The sequence below is a fragment of the Astatotilapia calliptera genome, chromosome 11, assembly GCF_900246225.1.
Source record: "Astatotilapia calliptera chromosome 11, fAstCal1.2, whole genome shotgun sequence".
Lineage (NCBI taxonomy): Eukaryota > Metazoa > Chordata > Actinopteri > Cichliformes > Cichlidae > Astatotilapia > Astatotilapia calliptera.
In genome coordinates, this window is record NC_039312.1 from 7,763,784 (window position 1) to 7,779,668 (window position 15,885).

Consider the following 15,885-nt stretch of genomic DNA (forward strand, 5'->3'; position numbering starts at 1 on the left):
CATGTGCTAATCTGGAGACAGCTACAGCACAGGCTTTGTGCATTTTGAAAGTGAAGATTAGAGAGTGAAGGAATGACCAGAGTTGCTGGTTTATAAGGTTTTCTCCACAGGGAACTACCTCTGAAGAAAGTTTACTTTTCACTCAACCAAAGGCTCGTAGCTTCCATAAAACCTTACTTTATTTTCCAACAGCTAGGTGAGACTTTTATGTAAAATCACTGTAACTTTAAATAAATTTGTCGGTGCCAGGTGCACCACGTGCACCAAATGTGCCGTTTCATCTCTGCAGCACCCCACTATCACTCCTTTCCCTCGGTCTCAACTTCATTACTCTGTTCGCTCTAATTTTCTCCATAGATTAATGAACACAGAGAACAACCTACTGCAAACCAGAGAGGAGGAAGGCAAGTCGTTTGAGCGGACGCTGGTAGCCTCAGAGTTCATCGATTGGCTGCTGCAGGAGGGGGAGATGCCAACCAGGGAGGAGGCTGAACAGCTGGGGCGGAGGCTTCTTGAACATGGGATCATCCAGCATGGTGAGGATGGAGTCAAGGGAAGGGCCTTGTTTCCTCCTGTCAGTTATTTGGTTAATCAGTACAATCATTTATCTCCCCGTTGAATTGGTAGTCAGCAAAGGGTTTACCAGTTTACCATTTTAGTGTCATAGATATGTCTAGATAGAGCCAACCTAAATTACAGTTTCTTTCTAGGCAATACCCATAAGTAGGCCTCAAACCTAACAACAAAAACTAGGTTAATATGGTCTCTAAAGGGTGCCTAAAATATGAAATCTTTATTAGTTTTGCTCCTTAAAACTCATCACTGCCCATTTTGGGCTTCTAGCCATTTTGAATTGACCCACATTATAGTGTCACACTGACTGGGAATGCATTTCACTGCTTATGAGTAGCACTGGTGTCATTTATCCCCCAAAAAGTAATGTTTTACATTACAGTATTTTAAAATATTTTTATTCTAATTCAATACATTACTTATAGAAAGTAATTACTTGCACTGGGGCATTGCTCCATTACTTTTGTGCTAATTTGCACTGTCTGAGATGCAGTTTCACCCATGTGATTGCCAGTTAAATGTATATTATTAAACTATATATGTGCCTACATAGCAGTAAAAGTCCTCTTCCTAATGAGAACACAAGCTCTTTCACTTCATGTACTGTTAGTTGGTAAAAAACACATAATACTTAATACATACTACATAATACTGTGGCAACAGCGTTGCTTCCATAGAAACCTCGTGCTTTTGTCACCTTCTGGAAATCAAGCTTTTGTTTCTTGCATGGTGCTGAAATACACTCAGCTTGAGGATCACTTTCTATGTGCGTCCTTTGCTATATGGAACCTTTGCAAAGTTCTTGGAGAGATTTATTGCCATATTCCAAGCAGCGGATTGTTGTTTCTGGCCTTTGCACACTTTGCAGTTTACAGTTGGAGATCACTCTTCTCTTCATCAGTATCCTCAATGAGATGAGTATAAGCCAATGCAAAGAAATGTTTAAAACATCATACAGATAACTGAAGAACTTATGTAAAAGAAGTAACAATGCAGTTGACATGCGAGGCGTGTGTTTTTTGTGAGGACCCAAATGCAGACCACAAAAAATGAAAACAGGAATTAACTGAAGCGTGCCGTTTATTAAGGCAGACATACCCAACGGGGAGAAACATAAAAAACAAACTAAACAGAGGAACGCCTGAACTGGGGGAAAGACATTAGAGAAATCTGAGCATTAGAGAAACCCTGAAAACACAGGAGGGACACAGGAGAGCCACGGGTAAAGCAGATGTGACGACAAAGGTCGGGGGAAAACTCACACAATATTTACAGACAGGACGTGATCAGGGGAATTGGAAACAAATGGGAAACACAGCTGATACAACCGAACATGACGCCACAGGGGAAGCAACACTAAACACGCTTAACATAGACCACGTGACTGTCAAAATAAAACAGGAAAAAAGGCGGACTAAGACACTCTGACTTAACAAGGGAACAGGGAAGTGACAATGGGTGACAACGCACATGACAGAGAGGGGAGGCATGGAATAAATGCGCGGAGGTGAACGTGGGAGCTAAATGGGGGAAAACCCAGACATGAGGAACAAACACATGCGCATAAACAGAAATGCAAGGTGAGCCTTTCCGAAAGGTCGCTTTCAACTGATTTAAAAGTGCTTTTGCATGTGAACAAATTTGATGTTTTAAAAACTTGTGTTTGTGCAGACACAATTTTATGTGGAGGGTAATCACTGACATATACATTCATATCGTGTCCAGTTGTAACTGTGCGTTTAATACCTGCTAAGGTGTCGCTGATATTTTCCTGAACATGCTTGACTCACACACTGTGGATGTCAGTATTTTTCCAGGGGCTTTGGTTCTGCGTTTGTTGTTCAGGGCTTCCATGACAGGTTGGCATTTTGCTGAATGATGGTTATTTGGACCCTGAATGAGTTTCTGCTGGGTCATAACTGCATCATGAAATTTCTCTGGTTCCCGTTCATGTCTGATTTAATTTGGCTTGCTGCAGAGAGATCACATGACCTTTGTATTTTCATTAAGGAAAATATGTCTTCAACAGTGTTGGGGGTCGTCATGTCTGGATTCCAGACTGTAGATAGCTAAACGGAACAAAACGTTTTTGAAATGCCACTGCTGTACATCATGGTTGCCATGTTCTGCAGTCCAGACAGATTTAAACAGAGAGGCAATGATAACCTACAGATGAAAAAGAAAGAGGAAAGACATGAGTGATGGAGAGGTGGTTTATCATATGTTATCAAGTTATTCCTACCAACTCTTCCCTTTTGCTACTGCTTCTCTTCAGCCTGAATGCCTGTCGTCACAGAGTAGGTCCATCTGGCCCCTCTTTCTCTTGTTCACTTCCTAGTTTCCATCTCTCAAGGACTGCTGCAAAACTAAGCATCTCGAGGGACTTGGAAAGTGGTGTTACTCCACACATACGCATGCACACACACACACAAAAACACAAACAGCAGCCTTGTTACGTCACTTATTTAAGGTGATAGAAAACTTAATTTGCTCCGTCACAGAGACACGGCACTGCCATCCCCCTTGCAAAAATAAGTGCTCTAGTATTACAGAAATAATATGTGGACTGTGTATGTTGTTAACAACACTGTGTTGCAGTAAAGTTATAAATAGCTTACTCGTACACACCCCGAGTTCCCATGAAAAACACATTATAAAGGGGGTGGAGAGTAAACCAGCCAGATTTCTGTTCTTTTCTGTTGTGGTCCGTAGTCACATTCATCTGTACGATGTATGGTTGGTCTGGATGGATCTACTTTGTGTTTGGCCCAAAGCCTGTGTTTGGTCAGTGTGCTTAGTGTGGCGCGCTGGGGAAAATGTTTTCCTACACTGTGCTTCTGAATGAGGTACAGACAGGCAGAATAAGCAGATGACAGAGTTCCAGGTAATGCTTAAATTAAACAGAGCAGGGCTGATATATCACTGTGCAACAGGCAATGAGCCAGGAGCCAGCTGTCATCACCAGGGGTGAGGCTTTACATGATAAATCAGATTACAGAAGAAAAACCAGCATTTCACGTCAGTCTGTGAAGAGGAGTGTAAAGCACAGTACAGGCTTTTTACTTTTAAAAAACACAATAAAGGGACTTTGTTGAGCTGACAGAAACCACAAAATTGATGCATGACATGGCCACGAGCCAAATGTGTGTTGCTCATAAAAATGCATGATACCTATAAATGAGAAATGACTATGAGAAGGCTCATTATGTAATGATTATTGTAATAACATAACATGCACTAGTGGACACCTGCGCATTTAGACTTTCTTCTTACAACTTACTTTATATTTTAACCTTCCGAGACCTTTAAGCTCTTGTTTGGGATGGATTTTTATTTTCTTCCAGCTATTTGTGATTAGAAGTATATAAAGTAAGCTTCATCTTTGGACAGAAAGTCATTCTTACAGTTTTACATTCTGTCTGCCCGCGTGCTGAACTGAAAAACGTTTGTAGTGCGAACTGTAACGTGAATGCTTGATTTACTACAGTAATGAGTCTCTGCACTACTGAAGAATGTAATTTGATTACAGTAATGCATTACACACAAATCTGAACTTTACATTTATATATATATATATATATATGTATATGTATGTATATATATATATATATATATATATATATATATATATATATATATATATATATATATATATATATATATATATATATATATATATATATATATATATATATATATATATATATATATATATATATATATATCCAATAAGAAGCAGCCATTACTAAGAAGGAAATAATGATTTCTACAGCTCTCTTTTTTTTTCTCCAAAAAGGAGGACATTGAGAAACATCAGTTATTTAAATATACTTTAGGTTCACTAAAACCTTAATAGTCTGGCTATTTCAGTGTGGAGTACTGTTGTATTTGTCACAGCCAGAATGGCCGGTGTGTTTGTGGAGCAGACCCGAAAGCAGACAAGGGAGAGACAGAACTGAATCTTTAACAAAAAGCGAGCCGGTTATTTTGTGCTGATGTCAAAAACGGAAAACAAGACAAGGCTGGTGCAAAACTAAACTGGGAGCAGCTAAATTACTATTATAACTATAACATGAAACATGAACCTAAGCAATAGAAATAAAACTCTGTGACCAGCCGTGACTTGACGTTGAGACAGCAGACAACCAAACAAAGAACAGAGGAAGACAGAGGACTTAAATACACAAAAGGGTAATGTGGAAAGTGGAAACACCTGGGGAAACACAGTTGGCATAAATGAACCTGAATGCCACAGGGGAAGCAAAACACAATGAACATGGAACACAAGACTCTTCAAAATAAAACCGGAAACACAATGGGACATAGACAGGACAACATGAAACACATGACATACTGTATTAGAAGAAGAAACATAAACCAGATTAAAAACTCAACCAAACTAATAATACTAGAACTTAACGTATCTCATTAGTAATACAGAATACAAAAAAACTCAACTACACCCTTAACTTAAGAATAACACCTGAATTTAACATTATTTTAACATAGGAAATCAACGATACTAAATAAATGAAAAGACGCTGGGTCACAGACCCACCCCCTGACTGTATTGTGCTGTTTTGCATTGTTTTGTGGGTGAGTATTAACAGGAACTCATTTCTAGACAGCAATAATCTGGCTTCAAGAGGTTAACTTACATAACCTGAAACAGGAAATTGGGTTTCTGTCTATAGCTGGTTGGTTGAAAAGATTAAAACCCCCAAAATACTTTGAGGGGGTTAAAAAAGACATCACGCGGGCATTATGCGACTCTTCAGCCAGGAAGAAGACAATATCAGCTTCTCTTCTCTCTCTCAAACTGTGCATCTCACCTCTTTTGAAACCACAGTAAGAGCAGTGACATTGACAGCAGTTTGACCGGTTTACGTGATTAGTTTCACCTTGGCATGCTTGTTAATTTTGATAAAAATGTACTCATATCTCATCTTATCAGCACAGCGAAAATAAGTGAGGTCAGTGCTCTCAGTGGTCATCGTGTTCTAGCGCAGCTCCAGGGAAATTGTTACTTGCGTTTGAGGTTCTAGATCAAGGCTCAATAGGAGTAAGCTTATACATTTCAGATACATAACAAAACGTATTTATGATCTTCATGTCCATTTTCCCTGTTATTAGTCACCAACAAGAATCACTTTGTTGATGGGCCGCTCCTCTACCAGTTCAGGATGAACTTCCGGCGACGTCGGCGACTGATTGAACTTCTTCACGAGCGAGGGCGCAGCATCCCAGAGAGCCACGACAGTCCCTTCTGTCTCCGGAAACAAAGCTCTGACGGAGGCAACACCAGCTTTCTCTCAGGTGCACACTCCATCTGACTCTCAGTAACTGTGTAAAAGCTTTGCTTCATTATTTCCTTTAATTCCAAACTGACAGATCAGCTAAATAATCTGTGTCCTCCTTTCAGTCATTTTAAAAGTAAAACATTGTTTTTTAAATCTAAACTTTTGCTGAACCCCAGCTCCTCCGTGAGAGTATTCGCAGACGTTTGGTAGAGACCTTGGGAAGTTTGTCACCTTTCATAGGAAACCTTCACTGTGTCCATGTGTTCATGAAACATTACTCTTATTAAGCAGTTTAAATATTGCCCCTGGTTATTTGATTCAGTGGCATATTTATCCAGTTTGCCTTATCTTCTGTTGACACACATACCCAAATCCACTCTCCGTAACCTGTGTCCTTGGTGGTGTCTGCCTTATGAAGATAACAGAGCAGCCCTGTTTGTGTTACTAGGCATAAGAGCAGAGCACAAAGTCTCTGTCTCACCAAAGTGGCACAAAAAATATGGCAAAACAAAGAGAAAGTTAAGCATGCACATTTAAAACTATTAAATAGTTATTAAAAGCCTAACCTACTTAGGAGGTTACACAATATATTCCAATGAGAAAAGACTCAATATTTTATATGAATGAAGTAAGGGGCTCTATGTAGTGCTGGTTTTTCCTGTCTTTAGATTGGTCTGCAGCTCCAGAGGCCACACTGGTGAACTGTAAATCAAGCCTTTATTCTGCTTTGCCTTCTTTCTCTTTTTTCTGGCTGTCTTTCAGACTAACAACTCAGTTTGTGTTTCTCTGTCTCAGTGAGTCCCACAAAAGAGATAAAGGTGTCTGTCGGAGTTCGTCGGAGCAGCATGAGCAGCAGCTGTGGCAGCATCGGTTATTGCAGCAGTGGTTATTACAGCAGCAGTCCTACGCTCAGCAGCAGTCCGCCTGTCCTTTGCAACCCTAAATCTGGTATGACAACATAGATATCGAGTGTATTTTGTAATGGGCCCCACTCCCACTGAACATAAAAAAAACTATGGAGCAAGAACTATATCTTCGCTTAACTGTCAGGTTTTCTAAAGCTGTGGTTTAAAGTTGCTGCATATAGAGTTAAATGAAGTCTTCAGTAGACAGTGGCAGTTATAATAGTTTAAACTAACCTCATTAATAAATGGGAATAAGTCCAAATGATTTTAGTTGTTGTGTGTTCTTACTGACAGATTCATGTTATTTACTAATTGTAAAGTTATTTTTTAATATAGTGGCTCTACTTTGGATTTTTAAAGCGGTCATTTAGAGAAGCAAAGAACTTCTGACTTTTTCTCTTAGACAGTGGACAGCTTCAGTCTGTGTGCTGCTGCATGCAGCTCTGTCACGTGCTAAACCAGAGGTGTCAAAACCCTTTTTATGTAGTGGTGCACACAGAGCCCAGTTTGAGCTTGTGTGGATCTACAAACTGTTCCCCGTCCTTTTAGTGTAAAGAAATCCAAGCACACATTTATTCCATAAGATTTCTTAAGAAAAATAAATTAAATTTTGAAAAGAGTTTTTCCACATTGTATAAAGAAATATTACATAAATAAATAAAAAATCAGCACAGGTCCCCTGACGTAAACTTTAATGACTAAATGCTTAAAATGACAGAAAAGGTTGTTGTGCTGTTCTTTTAACCAGTGACTCAATATAACAAAAAAGAGAAACATTTCTATTGTAAATGCTGAAAAATAGGAACTTTTCTGTTCTTTAATGTAACACTTAAAGCAAAACACTGTTATCTGGTGCTTAGTTAGTTTGTTGCAATAAGCCAGGTCATGGGTGATGTCTGGGGGCCAGGCCAGCTGTATGTTTGACACTCCTGTGGTAAAAAAACAAAAAAACAGAAAGAGAGCTGTTTGTGTAGCAGGAACACAAGACCTCCACTGCACAGCAGGTTTCTCACTAGATATTTTACTTTGTGTTTTTTGAAATTAAAGTTACTAAATTAGGCTTCAGACTTGCTCAGTTGGAAAGAAGGAAATGAAGCGTGAGAATCAGCTGCCGTCAGTGAGAGAGGCGTCAGGTGGACTAGTTGAAATCCTATATAATTCAAATTGACAAATATCCATATTACAAACTTGACAACTAAACGCATAGAAGACTCACAACAGGTCATATAACAGACTGCTTAACCCACATTTATTCTATCGCAAACTGTGAATTAGCTTGTTTTTCTGTGGGAAGACATGCTGAAGAAAAATCCTAATGAGCGCACGTTTACTTCAGTGGAAAGCAGATATGCACTGCTTAAAGGAAAGTGACAATCATACCTGTCATTTGGAAATGAACGGCTTTAAATTCTCTGTGCAGATTTGAAAACTTGGCAGTGACGCCCTTGAGCCGTGTGTGTGTTTCTGAGTGTTTTATTTTGGCTACTTTGAGGTGTCCTCTGATGTGTTTGATTCAAGCAGAGTCCTCGACAAGAGTTTCTTTGTGCCAGCAGCCCCCCCTTTTACATTAGCACTTGCTCATGGTGCACAATGAGCAGGAAGAGGAAGGCAGGCACACACACACACACACACACACACACACACACACACACACACACACACACACACACACACACACACACAGAGTAAGGGTATTTCTCTTTTGCTTCACATACGAGGAGGAAGAAACTCCATATAAGATGAATGGGGTGAGCTTTGACCAGTGTTTTGTTTCTATAAAGTCACACCATTAAAAAAGGTTATGTCATCGTGACACAAAGGGGGCAGATAACAGAATGTTAAGAGAAATTGTCCTGTATATCTGATCAGATTGGAATTCCACAGAGAGATTATGAAAATTTCCAGCTCTAGAGGATTAGCGGTCCTTTGCACTTCACTTCCTCTTCTTTATCAGATTACAGTTAAGTGTTGCGATGTAGACCATAAGTGATTTGTCAAGCACGGGCCACTGGCTTTCTAAGAAATGTCCTTGCATTTTTTGCTTTTAGATTTTTGAGAGTTATTCAGTGATCTTTGCGGCACATATCGAGTTGATTTATAGTTTGTTATTAAATACTAAGCACCTGTTGAAATCTGAACTCAATGTGCACACAAAGGCTGAAAGCTGCTTACTTATTTGTATTTTTCTACTTTACAGAGGCTATAGACATAAGAGTTTGTTAGACCCTCCAATTCTCCAGTGGTAAAGGAGATCTGGCTATTCTTAAAAGCCTATCAGCTAAACATATGCAGCCCTATGATAGGTCCTATTATAGGAGATGAGGAACTGAAACACCACCCTGCATAAGAAAACTTAAAACATAGAGACAGAAAACCATTCGCACTCACATTCACATGGATATAAACTAGAAAAAAGCAAAAGGAGTGAGGCATGAATATCTGTCTGGACTTAATCTTCAATAAAAAAGCTTTCAAAACTGGAACAAACAACTTTGGTTTGGCCAGTCAGGGCTTCTTTGACTGAGACACCATATTGATAAAATATTTAAGAAGATGATATGGAAAAGGTCAATGGACCTGACCTAAAGGAAGGAAAACAACAAAGTGAAGGAAATGTCCAATAGATGAGTGGGAACAGCTAGCGGGAAATCAATTAGTTTAATGTCCTGGAGAGGCTTTAGTTGGAAAAACTATGGTCAGACGCTTCATACTTATGGCCATTACATCGCATAAAGCAACTATAGCTTCATTCACAGACTCATCATAAATGCTCATAAATCATAGCAGTCAGTAATAATGTGATCACCAAGCCTAAGAAAAGTTGTTAATAAAGAGCATTGTCTAAAGAGCATTGAAAGATCTTATTTATTTTAACTTTTGTATCTCACCTTTTGCTCTCCAATTTCTTTTCATTTTTCCTCCTTAAAATGAGGACATTTCCAATTAATTTAATCTAATTAATTAATAAGACACAAAAGTCTTTTGGATCCTTGTGGAGAGTCATGTCGATGCAAGTACTGGTAAGGGGAAGTTGGACTAGAGGAAGGAAAGCTATACTGTTTCAGGAAGCAGGGTGCCTCAAAGGCATTATTAGCATGTGACCAACACTCATAGTTTCTACACACACACGTACATGTTTAACCAAAAATAGACCTGTTTCATGTGTGCATGCCCAAGCCAGTGTGTCGTCTTATTGCTGTAACATTGTGTGTTGTGTTGATGTGTCTTTCTCAACAGTCCTGAAGAGACAAGTGAGTCCAGAGGAGCTGCAGAGACCAGGAGGACCTTTTATAAAGAAGACATTCACTGTAGGACACACACAGACACACACTCGCACACAGAGAGCTGAGGTCTAACGGAGACTATTTGAGCAATCACACATGTCCTCACACACACACAGACACACGCGAATATATGTGAAAGGTCCCATGATTCATGGGCGTAAGCAGACAGCACACATACATCCCTCCCTATTCTTTTTAAGTTAAGTGTGATCACCAAAGAGTCTCAGCTGAGCATCACACGACAAAAATCCAAAGTATAATGTGCAAACAGTACTTTAAAGTACATTATTTCACCATCTAAAGTCACTGAGCATGGGATTGAAAAGAAGTGAGATATTCTGCGTCTCATCTGCTGCTGTTGTCCTCAGATTATAGGCGATGCTGTGGGCTGGGGGTTTGTGGTGCGAGGAAGCAAACCCTGTCACATCCAGGCTGTGGATCCAGGTGGACCTGCTGCCGCTGCTGGCATGAAGGTAAGACTGGTAGAAATGTGTGAACTCCTGAAAGAATGATGAACCCCTGCAGGCTTCTGTCATCAGATGAATTGAAGAGAAGAACAATAGATGTACTACACGCACTTCTTAGTGAAATCTGAGACATAAACTTGCTTTTTGCACCTCTGCGGATGCTTTTTGCTGTGGATTTTGATTTCAAGAGGGCAGCTCCGTTAAGTCTGTAGACTGTCGGAGAAGCATTTAAATGTCAAACAAGAGTTTAAGGATTCTTTTTGTAGATTCAGCCCACAGGAGGAGGATGCTAGGATGGGAGGAAAGAGTGGCACAAATGTGCTGTAGTAGGGGTGGGGAAAAAATCAAGGAGTATGAAAGGATAATGGTAGCTGTGCTGCTACAGCTGCCATGAAGGTATGTCAACAGAATGGCAGCAAGGAATCCTGGGAATGCAGAGCACAGCAACTTTACCACAACATGGAGAGCGGGGCCAGAGTGCAATGACTGAAAAAAATTGTAGAAGGAGCCTGAAAAACAAGAAATTAATTATTGATAGCGTGTTACTCATGTAGGGTGGTCACCGATGGAAGCAAAAGGGCTTTCTTGTGTACATATCACTTTCCATATCCTTTAGTACACATCATTTAGTTGTTCTGTTACAGGGATGTTTTCTTTTAATTAAAGGAGAAAATGTGTGCAACTGACTGAAAGAAAGGATGGTTGCCATAGCGAAGACACATGAGCTGAAGATGAAAACTGGAAGAGGAGGAAGTAGGTAGAGGAGATGAGTTTGAGTATTAGCACTAAAAGAGGAAAGAGCCTCTGGAAATAATATCACTTCTGCTCTGGTGACTGATTATTACCATAGAAACATGTTCAAGTCAGTCATAAAGGTGTTGTCGCTCAGAGAGCGTTTCACGTGTGTTAAACTTATTTTGGACTTAATTGGGACAAAATATGAAGACCTCATGTGGAAGCTGTTTTAATTGTGCACCATTTTTATTAAACATTTAACATGGTCTGTTTGTGTTGAGCATCTTTTATACCCATTAAGCCAATAAATACCACGCCAAAAACCAGATTATTACATTAGCTTTATCTGATTTCCATCGTGTCAGGTTTGTACATTAAGTTCCTCGTGTGCAGCGGTGTGTGCAGTATCGTCATCAGTTTATTTGTGTGGAGTTAATCGCACTCCTCACGTTTCCTCGGAGGTTCCACCTCACCTGAGTGTTTTTATTACTGTTTAATGAAAGAAGACCGCAGTCCTGAGAGGGGCGTCATGTTGTCAGATGTTGAAACTACAGTCCAGGCAAAAATCCAAAAAAGCGACAAGTCATCGTCTTCAGATTACAGCCGAGTCGTTTCACACACCTTTTAACTTGTTGCATCTTTTCCTGTTTCTGTCATTTCACTTTGTGAGAGGGGTTTTAACCATCTCAGCACAGGGAAACATTTCATCCAGCTAGGGTCCAGCCAAGATTAACAACCCTGCAGCCCGAGAGAAGGAATGTTTGGATAGGGGAGAAAGAGGAGGGATAAGATGGGGAGTAGTTTAAAGATAGTTAAAGATATTGGAAGGAAAGGTAGACTAGAGAGATGAATTCAGGGAACCAAAGATAAAGATGAGATGGTCAAATGAAGAAGAATGAAGAAGACTGTTTTGGCTCTGAAAATAGTGCAGTATAGCCCGTAGAGATCTGGGTGTGATTACAGTGAGGGTCTTAAATTCCTCTGCTACATAGGATTAGCAGCCTGGCGTTTTTTTCCCCCTCTTCTTCATCACACTTAATCTCTCTTTCCTCTTATTTCCTTTGCCTATTTTGAGCTTTCTAGCACAGAAACATTTAGGAGTGCTGGAAAAACACTGAGCAACGATTGCCGTGAGAATATTCCTAGAGGCCGCTCTCTGCATGTGTTCACTTTTCTGTGTAACAGGCAAGTTTAGGTAGCTGTTCACTCCAAGAAATTTTCCACATGCATAATGTTTCCTGTATGCACAGTCAATAAACTATCTGTTAGAGTTTGTTTTTCTTCAATCTTTCCTCGGCTGTCTGCACGTGGTTGATTTATGGGCTATTAAAATATCAGAATAATGAGGTGCTTTTGTTCTTAATCGATCTTTTTTGGCATCGTGAAGAGAAAAAAAAAAAAAAACTTTTAGGGGCCAGTAAAGCAGGGAGTGCTTATGTGAGTGAGTATGTGGTTTAAAAGTTTGCAAAAAACACAGCAGCAGGATCATGTTGCAAGAACGGCAGCTAGAAGGCAGTTTTGAAAAGACGCCTTATTTTTATCTGCAGCTGCAGAAGTGGTTAAACGATAACATAGGGGGCATTCAGGCGTGACAGGAGTGGTTTGGAGTGAGGCAATCATGTTGTACCTCTTGTTATTCAAACTCAGTTATATTTTTTACATCAGTGAGCTCACAGTTTTGAGCTATGACTGTGCTCTGTGCTCACTGACACCTGTGTTAGGTTACATGTGTTGACACTGAAACTTGTGCTGATAAAAAAAAAAGACAACCCAGAAGCATTTGCACTCTTGCATGTTAAAGTGAAGGACGGCCAAATGCTCCTTTGTATAATTGTTCATAGACTGTATATAAAAGATGGCCACCTATTGCTTTGAATGCTCACAACTTAAAGCTTCCAAGTTTTTTTTTAGGTTGTTTTTGTGTTTTAAAATAAGCCTTAAACTTATTCAGATGAGAGTGTAGGGGATTTATTAGCTTTTGCTGGGGCAGGTTATTAATAACATGTGTCTTTAATTTACTGTTATAATTTTGACGAAAGAACAGACTTACTAGATGTAGACACTTTTTTGTCTATTAATATAAGTGAACATTTAACAAGACCAAAGGGCACTCACACTATCCCCTCAGTGATGTGCTTTCCCAACTTAAAGCCCAAAGAACTGTAAGGCAGGAGTAAGGCAGCTATAGTTTATACTTATAAGCTTTGACCGTAGAGCTTTACAGATGAAAACTTGATACAGAGAGAAGCACAGTTTGGATAAAGTATAGCAGGCTGTCTTTCATTGCAGCAAATGTAGATTTCGGTTTTGTAGAATAAAATTCGAATTCTTCTGTAGGCCTGATGGCTTTTTGTAAAACTTTGCAATGTGGGCCACGACTAAGGGTATAATTTCCCTGTAATTAAAAGGAATTTCAATGTACTTTATTTGAAATTACAATATAATTATATTTGCTTACAAGCCCTTAAAGATAAATACACCTGTATTATATAACAAGTCAGGTTTTTATAAGAAACAAAGAAATAACTATACTGTGAGTAATTGTAGGTAATGTATGAGTAACTTTCATTGTAAGTACACTGCACTTTTCAGCGTGTGGGTTGTATTATGAAGTAGGACAATGAATTTCTCCATTATCAGATCACATAGGGCTGCAAATTTTGATGGGATCTTTTTATTCTTGTAAGTTGGTAAGAGAGAATAGTCCTCATCACATTTATGTTGATAAAATAAAAATACAGTTGAATAATAGCACATCAATACTCAAAATTGCTCATCAAAATTACTCACACATTACTTACGTATGGTATAATTGTTTCCTGTAAAAACCTGACTTGTTAACTCCTTATTTATGTGTGTCTACCGTTATGTATTTGTAGGTAAATATAATTAATTCGTAATTTCAAATCAAATAGTTGTGCCCTTATTTACAGGCTGTATTGTAAATATCTGGGGAGTTTTTTGCAGCTATAATTAAATATATCGCTATCTGCCTCTTTTCTTTTTTCTCAATGAGTGGCATTAAAGGTGATCAAGCATGTCTCCTGTTTCTGTCAACTTTCTCCAGGTGTGTCAGTTCGTGGTGGCGGTGAACGGATTGAACGTCCTCTGTCACGACTACCGAACCGTCAGCAACCTGATCCTGACCGGTCCGCGGACGATTGTCATGGAAGTGATGGAGGAGGTGTAAGCATTAAAGAGAGCTCCAAGAGGAAACCTCTCAGAAGAGTAATGCAGGAAAAAATGTGGGGACTGAAGTAGTACTTAACCTCAAAACCCCATCGAGAGCGAAACACTGAAGACTTGAAACCACGTCTCACTAGCTCTGTTCCAGCATTGTTTGAACAAGGTGGATAACCAAGAAACTGTGTGTGTGCTTAAAAATGAGGCTATTGTAGTCAAGCAAACGAGTCAATATTTGGAGAAACTAGGTTGTTTTGGATTTTTTTCCTTTGGTTTCGTGGTGTGCGCACTCACACACTGACACACAGAACCAAAACAGACACCACGGAAGAGCTTGGAGTCAGAAAACTCACCCTGGAGAGTGTGTTCAAAGGATGTGAGAAGATGTGAAATTAAGTTTTGCCATTATAACTCGTGGATCAGAGAGTAGAAAGCTGAAAATGAGGACGAATATTTCATGGCGCCATGAAAGCAACCTCTACTCCAGTGAGCTGTTCCTGGTGGCTCAACACTGCCCTCTGCTGAGAAGGACAGGAAGACACACTTCACACTGCTACTACATGTAATTTCAGGGTTTTCAGGGGTGCCATAATGGAACCATTATGTTCAACGGGAAAAGACAAACACCTGCCGTCGCCATGTGGAAAATGTAAAATACCAACTTAATCGATGTTGAGGTAGATTTTTTCCTAGCTGCTAAGAATGTTATAAAGGCGATAAACTTACATGCTACATTAATAAGCACATTGTATATAGAAAAGCAATTAAAGACTTACAGACACAAAGTTTAGAAGTCTGGCTTTAGAAAACCTGTCTCCCATTAAACCTTGTAACCTATTCTGATTACCCGTGACAGCGCTCTGTTAGGCACTTTAACCTTATATGCAGCCTAGAAAATAGACAGTGACCGACAATATCACTGTCTGTAGTTTTTTTAAAAGAATTCGGAGGTTTCTGTTATACTTGCCTTTGAGATGTGGACACAAGATGTGTTACATACCATTAAGAATTGCCAAAAGAGGGAATACTAAAAATAAAAATGACTCTAATTGGAGTCATACCAACCAGCCTTAATGTAAACTTAGAGAACATTTGATTGACCTTTTAACTTTTATATATCATTTGATGTTTGATGTATAATAAAGATAAGAAGTAAACAACCAAAGCACTTGGTTGACTGAAGCGTCCTTTTTGGGGGGAATTTGATTCAATCAGACTTCCCTAATTTGAAACTAATGTGGAAGAATGACTTCCTCCGCCCCTCCCCCACATCCTTTTCTCCTTTATTATCTGTACATGCGGCGCAGTTACACATCAAGCACCATATCGTGTATGCGCTAAAGAGTTTTCAGACAGATAAGAAAAGATGTATATGTACAGAAATTTAATGTATGATGGCCTTGTCTGATTTTTGTCTCCAGTAGCAGATAAATGAGCG

At 39.4% G+C, this 15,885-nt stretch overlaps 1 protein-coding gene across 1 annotated transcript in view; it reads left to right on the forward strand.

Moving 5' to 3' along the window:
• Positions 1–15,885, forward strand: part of deptor (DEP domain containing MTOR-interacting protein) — a 35,473-nt gene that overhangs the window by 17,432 nt on the left and 2,156 nt on the right. The window contains exons 5-10 of the mRNA XM_026183580.1: positions 358–536; positions 5,707–5,889; positions 6,669–6,821; positions 10,016–10,086; positions 10,431–10,535; positions 14,332–15,885. The exon at positions 14,332–15,885 is cut by the window's right edge and continues 2,156 nt beyond it. Coding sequence (XP_026039365.1) covers positions 358–536; positions 5,707–5,889; positions 6,669–6,821; positions 10,016–10,086; positions 10,431–10,535; positions 14,332–14,454 — 814 coding nt within the window. The 3' untranslated portion in view covers positions 14,455–15,885. The remainder of the gene's footprint in view (positions 1–357; positions 537–5,706; positions 5,890–6,668; positions 6,822–10,015; positions 10,087–10,430; positions 10,536–14,331) is intronic.